The 14,541-nt window shown below is 48.0% G+C and overlaps 1 protein-coding gene and 1 long non-coding RNA gene across 3 annotated transcripts in view; one reads left to right on the top strand and one right to left on the bottom strand.

The window, feature by feature from the left end:
* Positions 1–496: 496 nt before the first annotated feature.
* On the bottom strand, positions 497–2,412 carry LOC138471695 (uncharacterized). The gene is made up of 3 exons (XR_011268493.1): positions 2,231–2,412; positions 2,023–2,124; positions 497–741 (listed from the first exon to the last, which is right to left on the bottom strand). It is a non-coding gene; the product is annotated as an uncharacterized lncRNA (long non-coding RNA).
* Positions 2,413–2,427: 15 nt separating this feature from the next.
* NEK6 (NIMA related kinase 6) overlaps positions 2,428–14,541 on the top strand; it is an 884,175-nt gene continuing 872,061 nt past the window's right edge. Inside the window, exon 1 of one of the 2 annotated variants that reach the window (XM_069609453.1) lies at positions 2,428–2,591. Coding sequence is in view for 1 of the 2 variants with exons in the window: in XM_069609452.1 (XP_069465553.1) it covers positions 3,491–3,723 (233 nt within the window). In the remaining variant the exon portion in view is untranslated. Of the gene's footprint in view, positions 2,592–3,462; positions 3,724–14,541 lie in introns of those variants that run through there. The other variant, XM_069609452.1, reaches the window with a different exon arrangement.

Below are 14,541 nucleotides of genomic sequence, written 5' to 3'. Positions count from 1 at the left end.
CGGTTTCTTTTTTAAATAAAAGTATAGGAACAGTGAAACTTAAAAATAAAAAGTATAGGAGCACTGCTCCAGCCCACTTCGACCTCTTTGAGGGACTTTTATTCCTTATAATGCATGCACGCTCCATCATCCCATTCAGTATTTGGTGCCTTGCTTGCTCTGAAGCAAGAGATTGATTTGCGTTTTGTTTGTGGCTGACCAGTACGGGATGACTTACTTGTGTTTAATTTGTTTCGGGGGCAGCCAGGGTGATCGAATAACATTATGAGAAATGCAGTGCATTTTTCTACTGGTCAAAGAGTCCTGAGCAAACAGGCAACGAAGGCAGAAGTAATTGCAACACACTATTGTGTGGCTGCATGTTTATGATAAGCACGCAGCAAAACGCCTGGCAGTGCAACAATCGTTTCAACCGTGTGTGAATTTGAGGCGGTCCAATTGCGATATAAGTATCGTAATAATGAATAATAATAGTAACAATAATAAATATATTTATTATTAGTACAATATGTAGAATAAAGTAGCCCCTTCAGGGAGTTTTAAGGGTATCGCAAGCCATCAAGGGAGTCTGTGACCAGACAGAGTAACGAGGTTGAAGGCTAAGCTGCGTTACAAAGTCGTGGACCTGTGGGGTGTCTTGCAAGATGGTATTAAATTCCTCTTGATACGTGGACATTCCATCTTCTCCTTCATTGCTTCGCCTCTGCATGCTCTGATGCTAGAGACTGTGCAGCTGTCAGTCTGTAAAGTAAATGCAGAATAGGTCCTGTTTATTTTTTTTAAAGGCCCCAATATGCAGACTCTAATGTGTTGCAAAGACATTAGTTCCTTGATAGGTCAGCTTAGAAGTTTAGAATAACTGGAAGCCTGTGGTTACATGTTTGCTCTCTTGCTGTATACTGTAGATGTGTTCTAAATCTACACATCTCCATAAACATCTTCTGAGCTATTCATGACTATATTGTCAAAAAAAGGGCGTCTGAAAATCCATTCTCTTGTTTAAGGGCCCATCTGAATTCTGCCTTTCGCACCATGAGTTTGTTCTGACAACGACGTTATGACGTCATGTTACACCTGCAATAGTCGATTACAGTTGCAGGTGGTAACGACTGCTACAGTTGATTACAGTCGTGGTTTTGACTGCAATAGTTGATTACAGTTGTTTGTTGTGTCATTTTCTTGCTGCAGACACGTGATGATGTCACAACTGTAATAACACGATGTGCATGTGTTCTATATAACTGTTGCAGGCATCGAGCAATTGTAATGATGTGTTTTTCCTATGCTTGGCGTAATCGAGTTTATTCCGTTGCAGAGCGTTTTAATTTACCACTGTTATTGTCCCCATTGTATATTATATTAACCCCCTCCAGGGCACCTTCGACTGTGAAGCCACGGATGCAAAGCAGGGCCGGCCTTAGGGCAGGGCGGGCCGGACAACCGCCCGGAGCGCCATAGCCCCACAGGGTGCAATTAGCCCACCAGGGCGCCAGCTTGCCGGAGCCTTTCAAGGGCTACCCCGAGCTGGCTTGTTTGTTTGTTTTATTTATTTCTATAGCGCACCTTGATCCAGAGGTATCTGGGCGCATTGGAAATGTTGCAAGTGTTACAAGTATGCAGTTGCCATAAGTTACAGTGTGTACAATCAGGTGGTAATAACAACAACAGCTTGAATTACAGGCAATAACATGGTGGGAGAAATGTCCTTTTGTCGCGGGAGCGAGCGCATTTAACAATAGGGTGCTGGCAACCTATTGAGATAATTACCTCCCCGCTGCAACGCAGGAGCGGGGTGGTTTTCATTATAATAGAGCTCTGATGCTTCCATCAGCGCCCTATTCCAGTGATTAACTCCCTGCTCCGGCGCGGGAGTGGGGAGATAATCATCTTATGCACCTGCGGCCTTCTCCCACCACTGAAAAGAAACGTTTGGCGCCTCCACCTGGGGCGCAGCCGCCACTAAGGCCGGCACTGCTGCAGAGGGTATTGACTGAGAGCAATGGCCTAGGGAATTATACCTACCCAGCATTAAACTTGAATCTAACAACCAGCCAACATCTGTAGCTTCTTTTCTGCATTACTTCTCAGTGCTTTCATGTGGACGGAAGTCGCTATGCAGCGCTTCTGAAACACAAATAAATATGCAAATTCAAAAATAATATATGGCACATTGGTAAAAAGTGCTGCATTAATCATTGAGAAAAACAAAGCGATAATCACCAGAATTTACATTTTACAATGAGTGCCGGGTGTGCTACTCTCGAACACGGGTCGGCAGCCCGAGTAACTCTGCAGAAGTGCACATTTTGCACTGCTGTGCAGAGCCTTCCTATCTTGCTTAGCCCTCCGACGTCGCCCTCGGTGGCCGTCTTGGTAAGTTTGGGCCTCTTTTGACAGCTGGTTGCGCCTGCTTAACAACAGCAGGAATTGGCAGCTCTCCGAAAGAGAGGTGGAGGGAGGAGGAGGGGCGGCTCTTTCCTCCTCAAAACCTTCTGACAAACCCTCCCTGTCACGCTGCTTTTTTTCCCCCCTTTCTGGCTTATTCGGCACTTTCTGGATTCGCAGGGCCGTCCCGAGGACTCCCAGCTCCGGTAAGAAGCCCCTCTCTTTACTTTGGGGTATGCACCCCCCCCACACCACCCCCGGACTCAGTGTCTGCTCGGGCCGGGGATCTGCAGCCGCTGGGCAACATGTCATTTCCCTGTCAGTTTCAGGTCGGCAGGACCTCTGCGGCCGGCCTGCGTGTGGGGGCGGCGGTGCAGCGACGGTGTGGGGTGCATTGGGGGCCAAGTGGGGAGGTGGTGATGGTGCAGACGGGGCTAGCAGAGTGGGTCAAAGCCTGCAGAGAAGCACTGGGGCTGCAACATTCGTGGCAGATGTCCTGGTTGAGGTGTTTAGTCACATTGTTGACATGTGTGTAACTTTGTGAAAAGTTTATGTGAATCATTGCAAGTAAAGAGTGTTGGCTTGTGCGCTCAGTGTGATGGGCTAGGGGGGGTGCTGGGCACTAGTATGGTGGGGTGCATTGGAGGCTTAAGGTATTTGGGAGACCGTGAGTAAAGGGGGTCGGTCTCTGTTTCTGCCATGGCTAGGGGCGTCTGTGGACACCGGGGCAGGCCATCGAGGCAGGGGACACGTAGTGTGACAAGTGAGGCCTAAGGTAGTGAGTGTGTGGGCGCTCTGGCGTGTGTGTATATTGTTGGAGTAAGGGGCGAGATGGGGCGGACGTTTGCTTGTTGACAAGTGACTCGCTGGAGCCCGTGACCCTCCCGTCTCTCCCCTCCCCCCACCTGTGCAGCGTTCACCCCCGTCCTGGCAAAAAGTGAACATGCGTGTGCATGTGTAAACTGGACCACGGTTGCATATTGTATCTTGTCCCATCTTCCCAGTGGAGTGTGTTGGCCTGAATTGATTATTTTTTAAGAGAGGGAACGCGCCTAGCAATGTCTGCACTTGGGAAGACCTATAAAATCCGAGGAATGCCTGCAGAATGCCCCTTTTAGACTGGCAGCCCTGCCGCTGCCCCACGAAAAGCGCACTGAGCTGCGAAAAGCTTCATCGGTTTGTTTTTGGGAATTTAATTAGTGCCACGTGCAGCGCATGGCTGCTTCCGGGCGCTTGCTCAATCCGCTCCCGAGGCAGTCTTGGCCAGCGTTTTCTCGGAAATGTGGACCTCAGCCCCCAGGTTCTCCGGGGTCAAGTTCACGCTTCTCAGCCTCTTGGGTAAGAGCGAAATGTGTTTTGCTGCTATGATAGCTCCAGGGGTTGGTGTGGCTGCTGTGAGGATTTCAGGTGGCAGGGTCAAGTTGTGGCACCATTTTTCGCCATTGGGTACGTTTACCTTATGGGGTGTGCTGTTCACTCCCAATCCCCTTTTTGGATTTGTTTTATTTTTTGCAGGGCTAAGCAGGGTGCGTGCGTCCTATCGGGACAGAACAACCTTAACTTGAAATGCTGGGCGAGAGTGGAGGTTGCAGGTAAAGCGGCTCTTGGACTTGGGTGGTGAAGGTGGTTCTAACCAATATTGATTCCCCTCCACCCCCTTTTTGGGTGGCTTGGGGGAATGGGGGTTCGAACAGGACACGTTGGTCCCCAGGACATTGGGCCCTTTTCAGGTTAGTTTGATTGGACGTTTTTGGTTTCCATGGTTGATATTTGGGGTTTCACTAAGATGGGCGTGTGTTTATTGAATGGGGACGTTTGAGGTTTTCAAGAGAGAGGCACGTCTGGTTTGTGGTTGGGGGGGGGGGGCACTGCGCTCTTCCCCGCTGCGGGCGGGGTTATCTGTTCTGATATCGCGACGCTCCCCCACCCCGGCCTCGAAGGAAAGTTTTGGGGTCAGAATGTGTGCATTCTTGGTCGTCTTTCTTGGTATTAAACTTTCTAGGTTTCAAACCTGCTGGAAACTGAACCTCGTGGGTGTTTTTGTTTCCCAGTTGGGAGTCCTTGGAAGTTCACCATGCCCTATGCCCTCTGCCCTATCTGGGGGCTAGGTGGTGCAGCTTCGAGAGCTCAGCCGGACAGGCTTAGCCTTGTGCCCTTTCAGTGACCACAGCCTGCGCCGTAGGGGCTCTGTATGTATATTGAGGGCACACGGTGTTTTACCCAGAAATATTTGCAAGTCAATCGCGTCAACCGCAGAATCATGCGTGGGGCAAGTTCCGCACACAGGGGTGGGGATGGGGGGATGGGGGGGGGGGGCGGAGTATGTGCCCCGCGGGTAATGTGGAATAAACCATTACATATACCAGGAGCAGGCAGAACACGCGTCCCCCCCCCTCCCCCTAATCGCAGGGTGGAATTGTGTGGGGGCAAGACTGACATTAATCGCCTGCCAGGATGTTTGTAGAGGGGCTGTTGCTTCTAGTGTAGTTAATGCTGCTCGGACCTAGTTCCAAGCACTCCCAATGTGTGTGATGCTTGGAAAGAAAAAAGGTGATTTGCCCAGAATCGCAGGCATTGGATCAACCAGCATAGCCATGTTTAGATCGACCCTGAGCTATTTTCGTAATCTGACCACTTCTCGAGTCCACGTGTTTCATTCAGCCAGGTCTCAAGTCGGGGATACGCGCGGGTGGACGTCTCCCCCCACCCCCGTTTATTTTAGAGGCTGTGTGGTACATTGACTCTTTTTTTTTTCTGAATGTGTACCGACCTCGCGGTCCCCAGGATCGGAGGAGGCCTGACGCTTCCACCACTGCACCTGTAGAGAATTAGACCACTAAAGTCGAAATGCCGTATTTCTGGACTGCACGTTCCAGGGGGAACACTGGTATTGATTCTTGGAGTTTAAAACATGCACAACTTTTATTGTCAAAACAATATTAGAAGAAAATATCCTCTCTTGTTATGTGCCTTGATGTTTATGAAAAAGAAATGCAATTCGTATGATTACGCAAAGCTAATTTAAAGACGTGTTCAGATTTCACCTTGATGTGTTCTGGTGACTTAACATCCCATTCCGTATGTTGAGTCCACCCCACATTTTTAGGACTTGACCCATTGTTTCAGCGTTCAAGGTGTTTTGCTCTGTATAGCGCCTTGCCCACAGCTGCCCTTGTTAAGAAGTTGCAGCGCCATATCCTTGTCTGAAAGCGCAGCCTCTACAAACCCCCAGGATCCGACAAGCCGGGTGTGGCGTTTACATGTTCAGAGTACTAACTTCAGAGCGTCCGCCCCCAATTCCCCGGGCAAAACATGTAACTTTATGGTATGTTGTGTTGCCTTATACCGCCCAGGGGCAGCCTCTAGGCGCTGAACCAGAATGGCAGCTCAAACAACATGTTTCTTCCCCATCCCCCCCCCCCAGGCTTCGTTTTCATTTTTGAATTTCCTAACATTCTTAGTTTACAGCCCACTCCCCGCCCCCCTTACACGAACTTATTTTAATTGCCCTGTAGATGCATTTCTTGGCGACTAATACATTCTACGCTGAGAAATGTGTGCTGAGAATAATCCCCTGGGGGACTTTTCCAGCCCTGAACTGGCCACCTTGCAAAGTCATTAACAATATATTTAAAGTCGTCTACAACTCGCACAATGTGAGGGCCTCGGGCATGTGGCGCGTTACAAAAGTTTAAAATAAAGTGAAATGAAAGTCCAGAACTGCTGTCATCCTCTCCCCTTATTAATACGAATCAAAGGCCACTTTAAGGTCCAACACGTGGTGCTTAATATCAGTTTTTCAACGAGCTCCCACTATAGGCGTATGAAAGCATGGTGTCCCGGAGAGCATGCCAATTGCGCAGGATCACACAATGTGGGGGCATTGGGACTCTAAGGCGGGCCTCAGTCCTGACGGCAACTTCCTATTGGACCACCAGACACGACTGTAAACGGAATGGTCTCTTCTCTTCCATAATTAATTGGATGCATAAATGCAGTGGGCCTGGACGCATACTTCTGGGCGCTGTTAGCAACTCGTGCCTTTGATCTTGTGGTTCTCGGTGCAGACGGTTCTGCGCCAAAGAGGGGGAGGCGTGGCTGCCGGGAACCTTCTTATCGGGCAGCTGCTGTCTTATCGCTGGAGCCCCAGCACGGCTAATTCCTCTCGCTTTCAAGTAATATGTGCTTTGCCGTTCGCCGGGGTCCGGATGGTGGGGGCGAGGGCGGCGCATTCTTGCTCCTGTTATTGGGTTACAGCATGAGTCTGGGGGGGGGGGGAGTTCGCGAGTTAGTCTGCGGTGTTCGGCTGCCAGCCACTCTGTGCACTCACACTCGCGGCGGACATGTGCAGACTTCTCTCTCTCTTGCAGTGTCGACACCGCTCGGAAGCTATTTTGGAGGGACACGTTTGCAACCAGTGTGGCATGCAGACAGGGCAGGCCCTCTTCTCCTCGGCTGCTTAGCAGTCGGATGCGTGCTCCCCTCCCCACGCTTGTTGCTGTTCAGTCGACATGCATGTTGTTGCCATTAGCACACGTCAATCTGAAGGCATAATGTGTGTTTGCGTGCGTCGCTTGCTGGCTACTGCCGATTCCCTTTCCGTGTTATGCGCTTGGCTTCCCCGCGTCTCTCCGTCTGCACTCCTCGTGCAGGTCCGGCCACGTGCACTTGGTACGGATCCCTGCAGCTGCTTCTTGCAAGAGCAAAGTACACCCCAGAAGCTCCCGCCTTCAGGCCCATTCAACCAATCACTCCGTTCGAATACGATTGTTTACATTGGTGTGTGGTTAATGCACAGACGTGTCCTGACTCCTTTGTGTAAAGGAGTGTCCTGCTCTTCTGATAAGATGTCTCGAGAAGTCCGAATGAATGAGTGTGTGCGAAACAGTCATGCAGTGCCTCCTGCGTTTTCATAGCACTATAAAAGTGTACCTGTAACTCAGCTCGATGTTATTCCTCCAATTAATCTTGTGCGGATGACGCGCTGAGTCAGCATGGCTGGTTTGTAAACTCGTGACCTGTTGCATAGAGTGCTGTAGCAGGCGAACAAGCTTATTTTGCCGACACATATCCCTGCATTGTTGATAAGCCTATGGCAGGAGGCGCTATACAAGTGCAGGATCGCCTAATGCAACCTGCATTGTTTTAATGCTGTGCCATGATCATACTTTTCTGCTGAGCTCTACAATATAAAAGCTTTTGCACGATAATCTGCTTTACCTAGGACTAAACGGATCCAGAATGGTGACTACTAAATTGCTCTTCTTCCTGGTCAACGGCAAGAATAACGGGCCTACTTACTGCTGGCCAATGGGAGGTCAGGCCATCCCAGCATTACAGAATGCACCTTCAAAGCCCCCGTGACCCTCAGACACTGAATCCCAGCACGCTGAGCTATCAGGGTCTGGGGACCTTGGCTGAAAGATGGTCCCTGCCTTACTCAGTGGTAGACGTGTACCAAAAGTAGTGCTCTCCGAGGGCACTGGGTATGCCGGAGCCTTTGTTCTTTTCAATGGGCTGCGACCAGGGCAGGTGGTTGAAAGCACAGTGAGTGAAACCGGCAAAATAAGGCATTTTTGTCTTGGTTGATTGGTCGGTCATTTCGAACCTTTATATATTTCTTCTGCTTGCTGATCGATGCTGCTTCGATAGAGGCCAGATGCTTGGAAAAATGTGTGCTGCCGTTAATAGAATTTTGGTAATTCTGGGTCCCAAGACTGAGGGCCTGATTCATGGAACGTTTTCCTATGGGATTGCACCATAATAAAACACTTCCATATCGCCTCTGGACCGATGGGATTCTGAAGATGAAATCTGCGATCCTGTGTGGACCATGGGTTCCGTCCTGGGATATAGTGTGTGCCGCTATCCTTAAGGTAGGCGGGAGCCGCCCCATGGATGCATTTGAAGATGAAGCAGAGAGCTCTAAGCAGAAGTCTACGCTCTACTCAAAGCCCCCATAGATTCTTGCAAGCAGCTCGGACATGATCGCGTTTACTACGTCCAGAAACCGCTCCGCTTGGAGTCTGTCAATACGTTGAGTTGAAATGCCTCCAAGAGTGCATCGCATGCAGTTACTAAAGCGTCTATTAGAATTGCACACTTGTCCAGGCGCATGAAGGGGCCGAAAACAAAACCCTACATAACCACCTGATCTATAGCATCCCTTAGGAATGGCCTGGACTCTCTTCGCTATAATGTCTAATCATTAACCTGCGATAACAACTTAAGTGTTCAAAACATCAGGGAGAGGTTAGTTATGAGCATGGGTGCAATTTTAGGGTGGGGCAGGGGTGTTTGTCCCCTCCAACTTTCATATCGTACCATTTTGTCCCCATTCATTTGGCTGGGGCACCTCTCTTCAGATGTCATGTCCCCCCCCACCCCCAACATTTTCAGCAAAGTAACTCCACTGGTTGTGAGTAAAGATTCCTTCTTAGTGTTTATATGGCTCCTCGCGCCCTTCCCCACCCCCCCACCCTGCTAAAAATGGAGCCACCCCCCAGACAGAGATGTGGTTTAGGTCAAACAGATTTCAGTTTATCTGCAACTGACTACAGGATGTTAAAAGGAAGTTATGCAGTAACTTAGAAAAGAAAAACCCTCCAGAGTAGTAAAACTGCTTTTATAGACCTCAGCTCCCGATCGTTCCTGCTCCCTTCAACCTTTTGGTTTTACTACCTGGTTACCTGCATCTACCAAACCTACATTTGACCGTTTCCTCCATCAGATGATATAATTTGGGCTGTAGGGGGAGGCTGCGGTCTCAAGAATCAAATGATTGCAACTACAGTGGGATTGCCCTGCCCAGCTTTACTCCCAACTAATTAGCAGTTGCTAGTCGGAGAGGGCCCTGACGGGGAATATTACCCCTGCACCCCAATAAGCCCACCTTACTGGAACCAGCTTCCTTGAGAACTAGTTGCATGCTTTGGGAGAGTAATGTGCTTGAGCAAATCGTTAATCTATACAATAAAACCCAGAAGGCTTCTCCTGCTCTGCCCAGGTCATTGTCGCCAGTCTGATACATAGAATGGCCCTATCTAATCAATTGCACCTTTAACAGACACTCCTTATCCATGGTAGAGAGTCCTCCCCAGGCACTTAGAATAACTTGCAGATGTGAAGTAGGTCAATGACTCCTGATCTGAAACAGTAAAAGTATCAAGAGTGCCGCCTCAGGCACCCAGTTGAATTTATTGAACGACTTATTATTGTAATAGTTATTTTTTTATAAAGCACTTAATACCGAAGAGGTTTGTAAGCAGGGAGCCAGGAATCGAACCTGTGTTGCTCTGCGTCGTCTTGCTTCCATGAGGAGTGTGTTGCCGCTTAGCTATACTACCAGTGCCCTACTTCCTCCAAACGTGTGTCATTCAGTAACTTACTGGAAGGTCAGCACTCCTTGAGAGTAAGAGTTTGGACCTGGTCTCCAGCTTGCCTTTGCCTAAGTTATGTATGCAGGTACTAGTGAAATGGGTACATCGAATGGGCTTCGTGGTTACTGCTGTCTGTCGCTATCTTGCATGGGCTAGGTTGCAACATTATATATGGGAGTGTCCCATAACGCAATTGATGTTTATTGTAGTTTGTCAGTTCTGCACTGGGAGCGATTAAGTAAGCCACATACATTTTGAGATATCTAGCATTAGTAGTCAAACCTTCAAGAGTTCCTTTAATTAATTTTGGTAATGAGATAATGGATTTTGTGACATTTTTCCTTCTTTGTTTTCCCTCTTTTATTTTTTTTGTTGAGGGTTAGTCTTTTTTTATTTTACAATTTAGAGACTGATTTTTATTTCAATTATCATTATTTTTTGCTGATCAAATCAATAACTATGCACAGATTACAAGAGTATTAGAAAACCTTGCCTTTTTATAGCCTTGAGGAGGACCCAGAAAAGGTCGAAACACGTGTCAACTTAGGCAAAAATACTTGTGTGAAGGCAAGATGTGATGTTAGATTTAGAAATGATTTATGATGCATGGAAAATAAAGATTTAATGATTATATAGGACAAGCACAGTGTGATTGGTGTATTCGTCGTATAACAATGTGACTGGTTTGAGCCTAGGGCTTGATCTCACAATACACCCCCACATGCAGCAGTCTGTAAATATAAATTGGGTACATTTCACCTCGGCGCACAAATCATCTGGTTTGTCCATATTCCATAATCTTCAAATTTTAATATGAAACATATGCTATGCCTAAACTGTTCCCAGCCCTCCCCTGCTTGGAATAGGTCTGTTGGTTTTAATGTTGCGCAGTGTAAAGAGCTGCATGCACAAATCGGTGCATTAGTTGCGCAAAACGCAAGTGTTTAACCGCCACTTGTGCTGCTTCTTGGGGTTGAGCTCACATTTTTGGGTAGAGCATTGCTGCACCTAACCGGCTTTGCAATTTTCTTTTTATAATTGCAGCTTTCAGAGACCGTCCCAAGGCTGCTCAGTAATTTCAGGGATAGGCCGTGTGTAGCCAGAAGCTTTGTGTGGGATTGTGGTGTCCTGGGGGAGGGAAAGTCTGTGGCTAGGACGGGTTGTGTGAGGGTGTCAAGGGGTGCGGCATACCAGTGGCAAGCGGTGTTGCGCCGGATACAAGGAGGGCTATTTTCTAGATTCGAGAGTCCTCTATTTTAAAAAGGCATAGATTGCGAACATGCTAAGAAACTGGATCTAAAGTTAATGGTGATTGAGTTGTTTTATTTAGAAATGACAATACCTTTTTTAAATGAAGTTAAAGTCCCCAGACCCAGCCACTCTTGTCCTGCACATCTTTAGAAATTATTTTGGGAGTGTCAGATTGGCGGTATTGGCAGCAAGTGAGTAGATTTTTCACGCTTTAGGGGCAGAGGTCCAGTGGGGTTGCGGGAAGGTGTATAAGCATGGAGAAGGCCTCACCACCTGCATTTCTGGTGCCTAAAACTAGTCCAGCTGTGTTTTATTTTGAACGTATGATGTTTTACCTCGCCCTGAAGTAATAATGAAACCACGCCATAAACCTATACAAATTGATGTTTTTTTTTTAAAAGCCTTATTTGTAGTTTGTTGAATGATTTTTAATTTTTTAATAAAAAAACTGGTTCTATTTCAGCTTTAATACATCTCCTGCATACTTTTGTACTATTTTTTTTCACAGAAGTTTTTATTAGCATGTTCATTAATATTTCGTAACTCCCCTCTCGCCCCGCCCCCCCTTGTCCCAACAGAAGTCCATTGCGTTCGGCTTATCCCTCTTTCGGGTGTACAGTCCTATGGTCCATATGTTCTAAAGTCCACTCCCATCGTTGATTCTCTCCTCTTCCCCCATGAGATCCCCTTACCAGGTTTGACCCCATATGAGATCAGGCCCAATTGTTTCATCTTTCTCGGACAGCACACTCCTTTTGAGCCTTTCTGGAGAAATGTAATTACTAAGTCCCATCAGCCACAAATCCCTGATCGTTCCCTTGTTGGGAGTAGGTTACCTGTTCTAGAGCTGCACTGCCACACCTTTCCCACCCATTCATGTTCCATCGATTATCACCAGTGCCCCTGACATCATTAAAATCACGTGCACCTTGTGTTGTGCTTTTGAGGGTAGCTCTTCAATTGTTCCTCCTAACCCTAGGATTGCGAGACCTTTCTGCGTACTTTTTGTTATACTAAAAGCCCCACCAATCACAGACCGTTGCACCCAAGTCGCACACTTCGGCACTGTCATTCACTACACGTGAATGAAAAACAGGAAAGAGAACTCTGATTCGTAAGCCGGTGGGGTCGGCGTGCAGTCCGAGTCAAAAATTGGTTCACACCCAGAGCTTTGTCCCAATCACTATATTGGGACAGTCTGCACACTGTGTATCGATTTGCACTTCTCCAAATCTGCCTTGGAAAAACAACCCAGTTATCACAACTCTTTGGGACACGGTCGCCTCTTCCCCTTGGAACAACTGTGGTTCCTCAAACACGACTGGCCCACAGCCATTCTATCGCAAAACCCCTTTCAATGCTGCGGCTCTGCCTCCCTTTGTTTGTAGCATCTACCACCCACTTTCCCCTCTTCTCAAACACCCCTGGCTCATTTGCCTTCCAGTAGACGACCAAGATATGGCTACCCCTACTGGTGGGGGCGTGGTATTGCACTCCGCAGACAAGCCTAGGCCCTCCAACACTACTACCCTGGGGATTTAGTGCAGTAAATGGCCTATTCACAGAACCTACTGGATTACTGAAGTACCACTGGTGCTGAGCTGGAAAGTGACTTTAGGCAGTAGTAGCGCGTTACATTAAAATAGCATCCAAGCCTAGGGTGACCACATTTTGAAAATATTAAATGGGACAGGCCACAAACATAAAGATAGGACTAGAAGCTCAAGCCCATTCAACCCTCACCTCTGCCACGCCCTCCCTCCCCCCTACTCCTTAAGGGATCAAACATTTAAAATTAATATCTCCAGCACTTATCATTTTTCAAACCTGCAGTTTATAAATATGAGATCTCGCTAGCGCTTTGAGGAGTGTTTGCGCTGATTGTTGTCACATGGTTTGCTACGCTTGTTTATTAACAAGCCTCTGTGGCGCAATCGCTAAATGCACATGGCTATTACCAAAGAGGTTGGCGATTGGGGTGGGGGACGGGTGGAGATAGCCAAATTCCTAGACGGTCTCGGCAAAATTGGAACGTCTGGTCACCCCATTCGAGCCAACCTGCGATTGAGCGCAAACCACTGTCCTTACAGCTCATGCCAGGAGGACGGTTCAGTGGCGCGGCATAAGCCGTGCTTGCTGTACCACCGAAACTTATGTGTTTGGAAGAACATAGGGGGCGCATGTTCAGGTCATGCAAGACAGAACTTACTCTGCGTATGTTCCCCTTCTAACTGGAGAGCGTTGCACTTGACATGCAAGAGTGGCGCCCACAGCACTCCAATGTCTGTGTTCTGGCAAAGCCACCAAGCCAGTAAGTGGAATCGGTGTTTGTACCACATTGCAGCTTTTGTAACTCCCGGTCATCAACCTATGGAACGGTTTCTCAATCATATTCATTGTCAATGCACAGAAACCTGCCTGGACTCTGGTTAATGGTCCGTCAACCAAGGGCACGATTAGCTTCTTGCCAGTGTGTTGGATTATTTTTATTTATTTTTTGTTCATTTTTGCTAGGTTATCGCTAAAACACTTGGAGGTGACTGACCATCCTGTTTTTCACCCTACGTTATGCACAGTTTCATACATTACTCCTGTGTAACTCACGCCAAGATGGACGCCCCTAGGGGCTTTGTTGGGGGGTGGTGGATGTGCGAAAGGGGAAAAGGAAAACACCCCAGAAAGTGTCTTAACCCCACTTTGAAGATTTTTTTTTAGAAGCTTTCGGGATCGTATTTGTTACATGTGAATGTTTTAGGTGCAAGTGTTGCGTGTTAGGCTATGTTACTATGCTTTGGTACTGCGCTGAATAAACACTGGTGGTTGCAAAGCGAGGAATCCGTGTCCCCGGTGTTTTTTGCCACTAACTGGGGAAACTCGAACTTGGTCTGCTTGGGAGAGAAAGTCAGGGGGAGGAAAGCGAGAAAGGAGGTCGTGGAAACCGGGAGAGAGATGGATGGGGGAAAGGCATTGCATTAGTGTGGATGCGTGTTAGTCCACCATAAATGGGCCGAACTCTAGAGAGATGTGGCACAGAAGTGTCTGTGTTTAATGTTTCGCATTCGAATACCAAGGTAGGGTTGGAAGAGCGATGTGTTGGAGATCGAGTACTCTTGGATGTGGGCAGGCCTCTATTTTGTGTGGGGAAATCCTGGCAGATATGTAAGCTTAAAATACCTGGGGCCTCATTACGAGGTTGGAGGTAGTCATGGCGCTAGTAGCGCCATGACTACCTCCAATACCAGTACTGTGTCCGGTTCCGTTCAATGGGGACTTGCCGGTCTATTCTGACCTTTGCGGGACCGGTAAGTCCCCATTGAAAAAGCCACTCCCCAGTCCCATTTCAGCCCCCATAGGGTTCAATGGGAAGGTGCTAATAACGGTACCGCAAATTGCGGTACCGTTATTAGCTCTGAAGTCCCTTAACAGGTCCCTTCCATAACGCCTGGTAAAACCAGGCATTAAGGAAGGGACCCGCTAAGGGACCTCGTAGTAGGGCGGTAAGGGATTACCGGTGCCAGTAATCCCT

The sequence above is a fragment of the Ambystoma mexicanum genome, chromosome 8, assembly GCF_040938575.1.
Source record: "Ambystoma mexicanum isolate Mex_15411 chromosome 8, UKY_AmexF1_1, whole genome shotgun sequence".
Lineage (NCBI taxonomy): Eukaryota > Metazoa > Chordata > Amphibia > Caudata > Ambystomatidae > Ambystoma > Ambystoma mexicanum.
The sequence above is the reverse complement of the archived record's forward strand: the minus strand, read 5'-3'. Positions and strand labels throughout refer to the sequence as shown.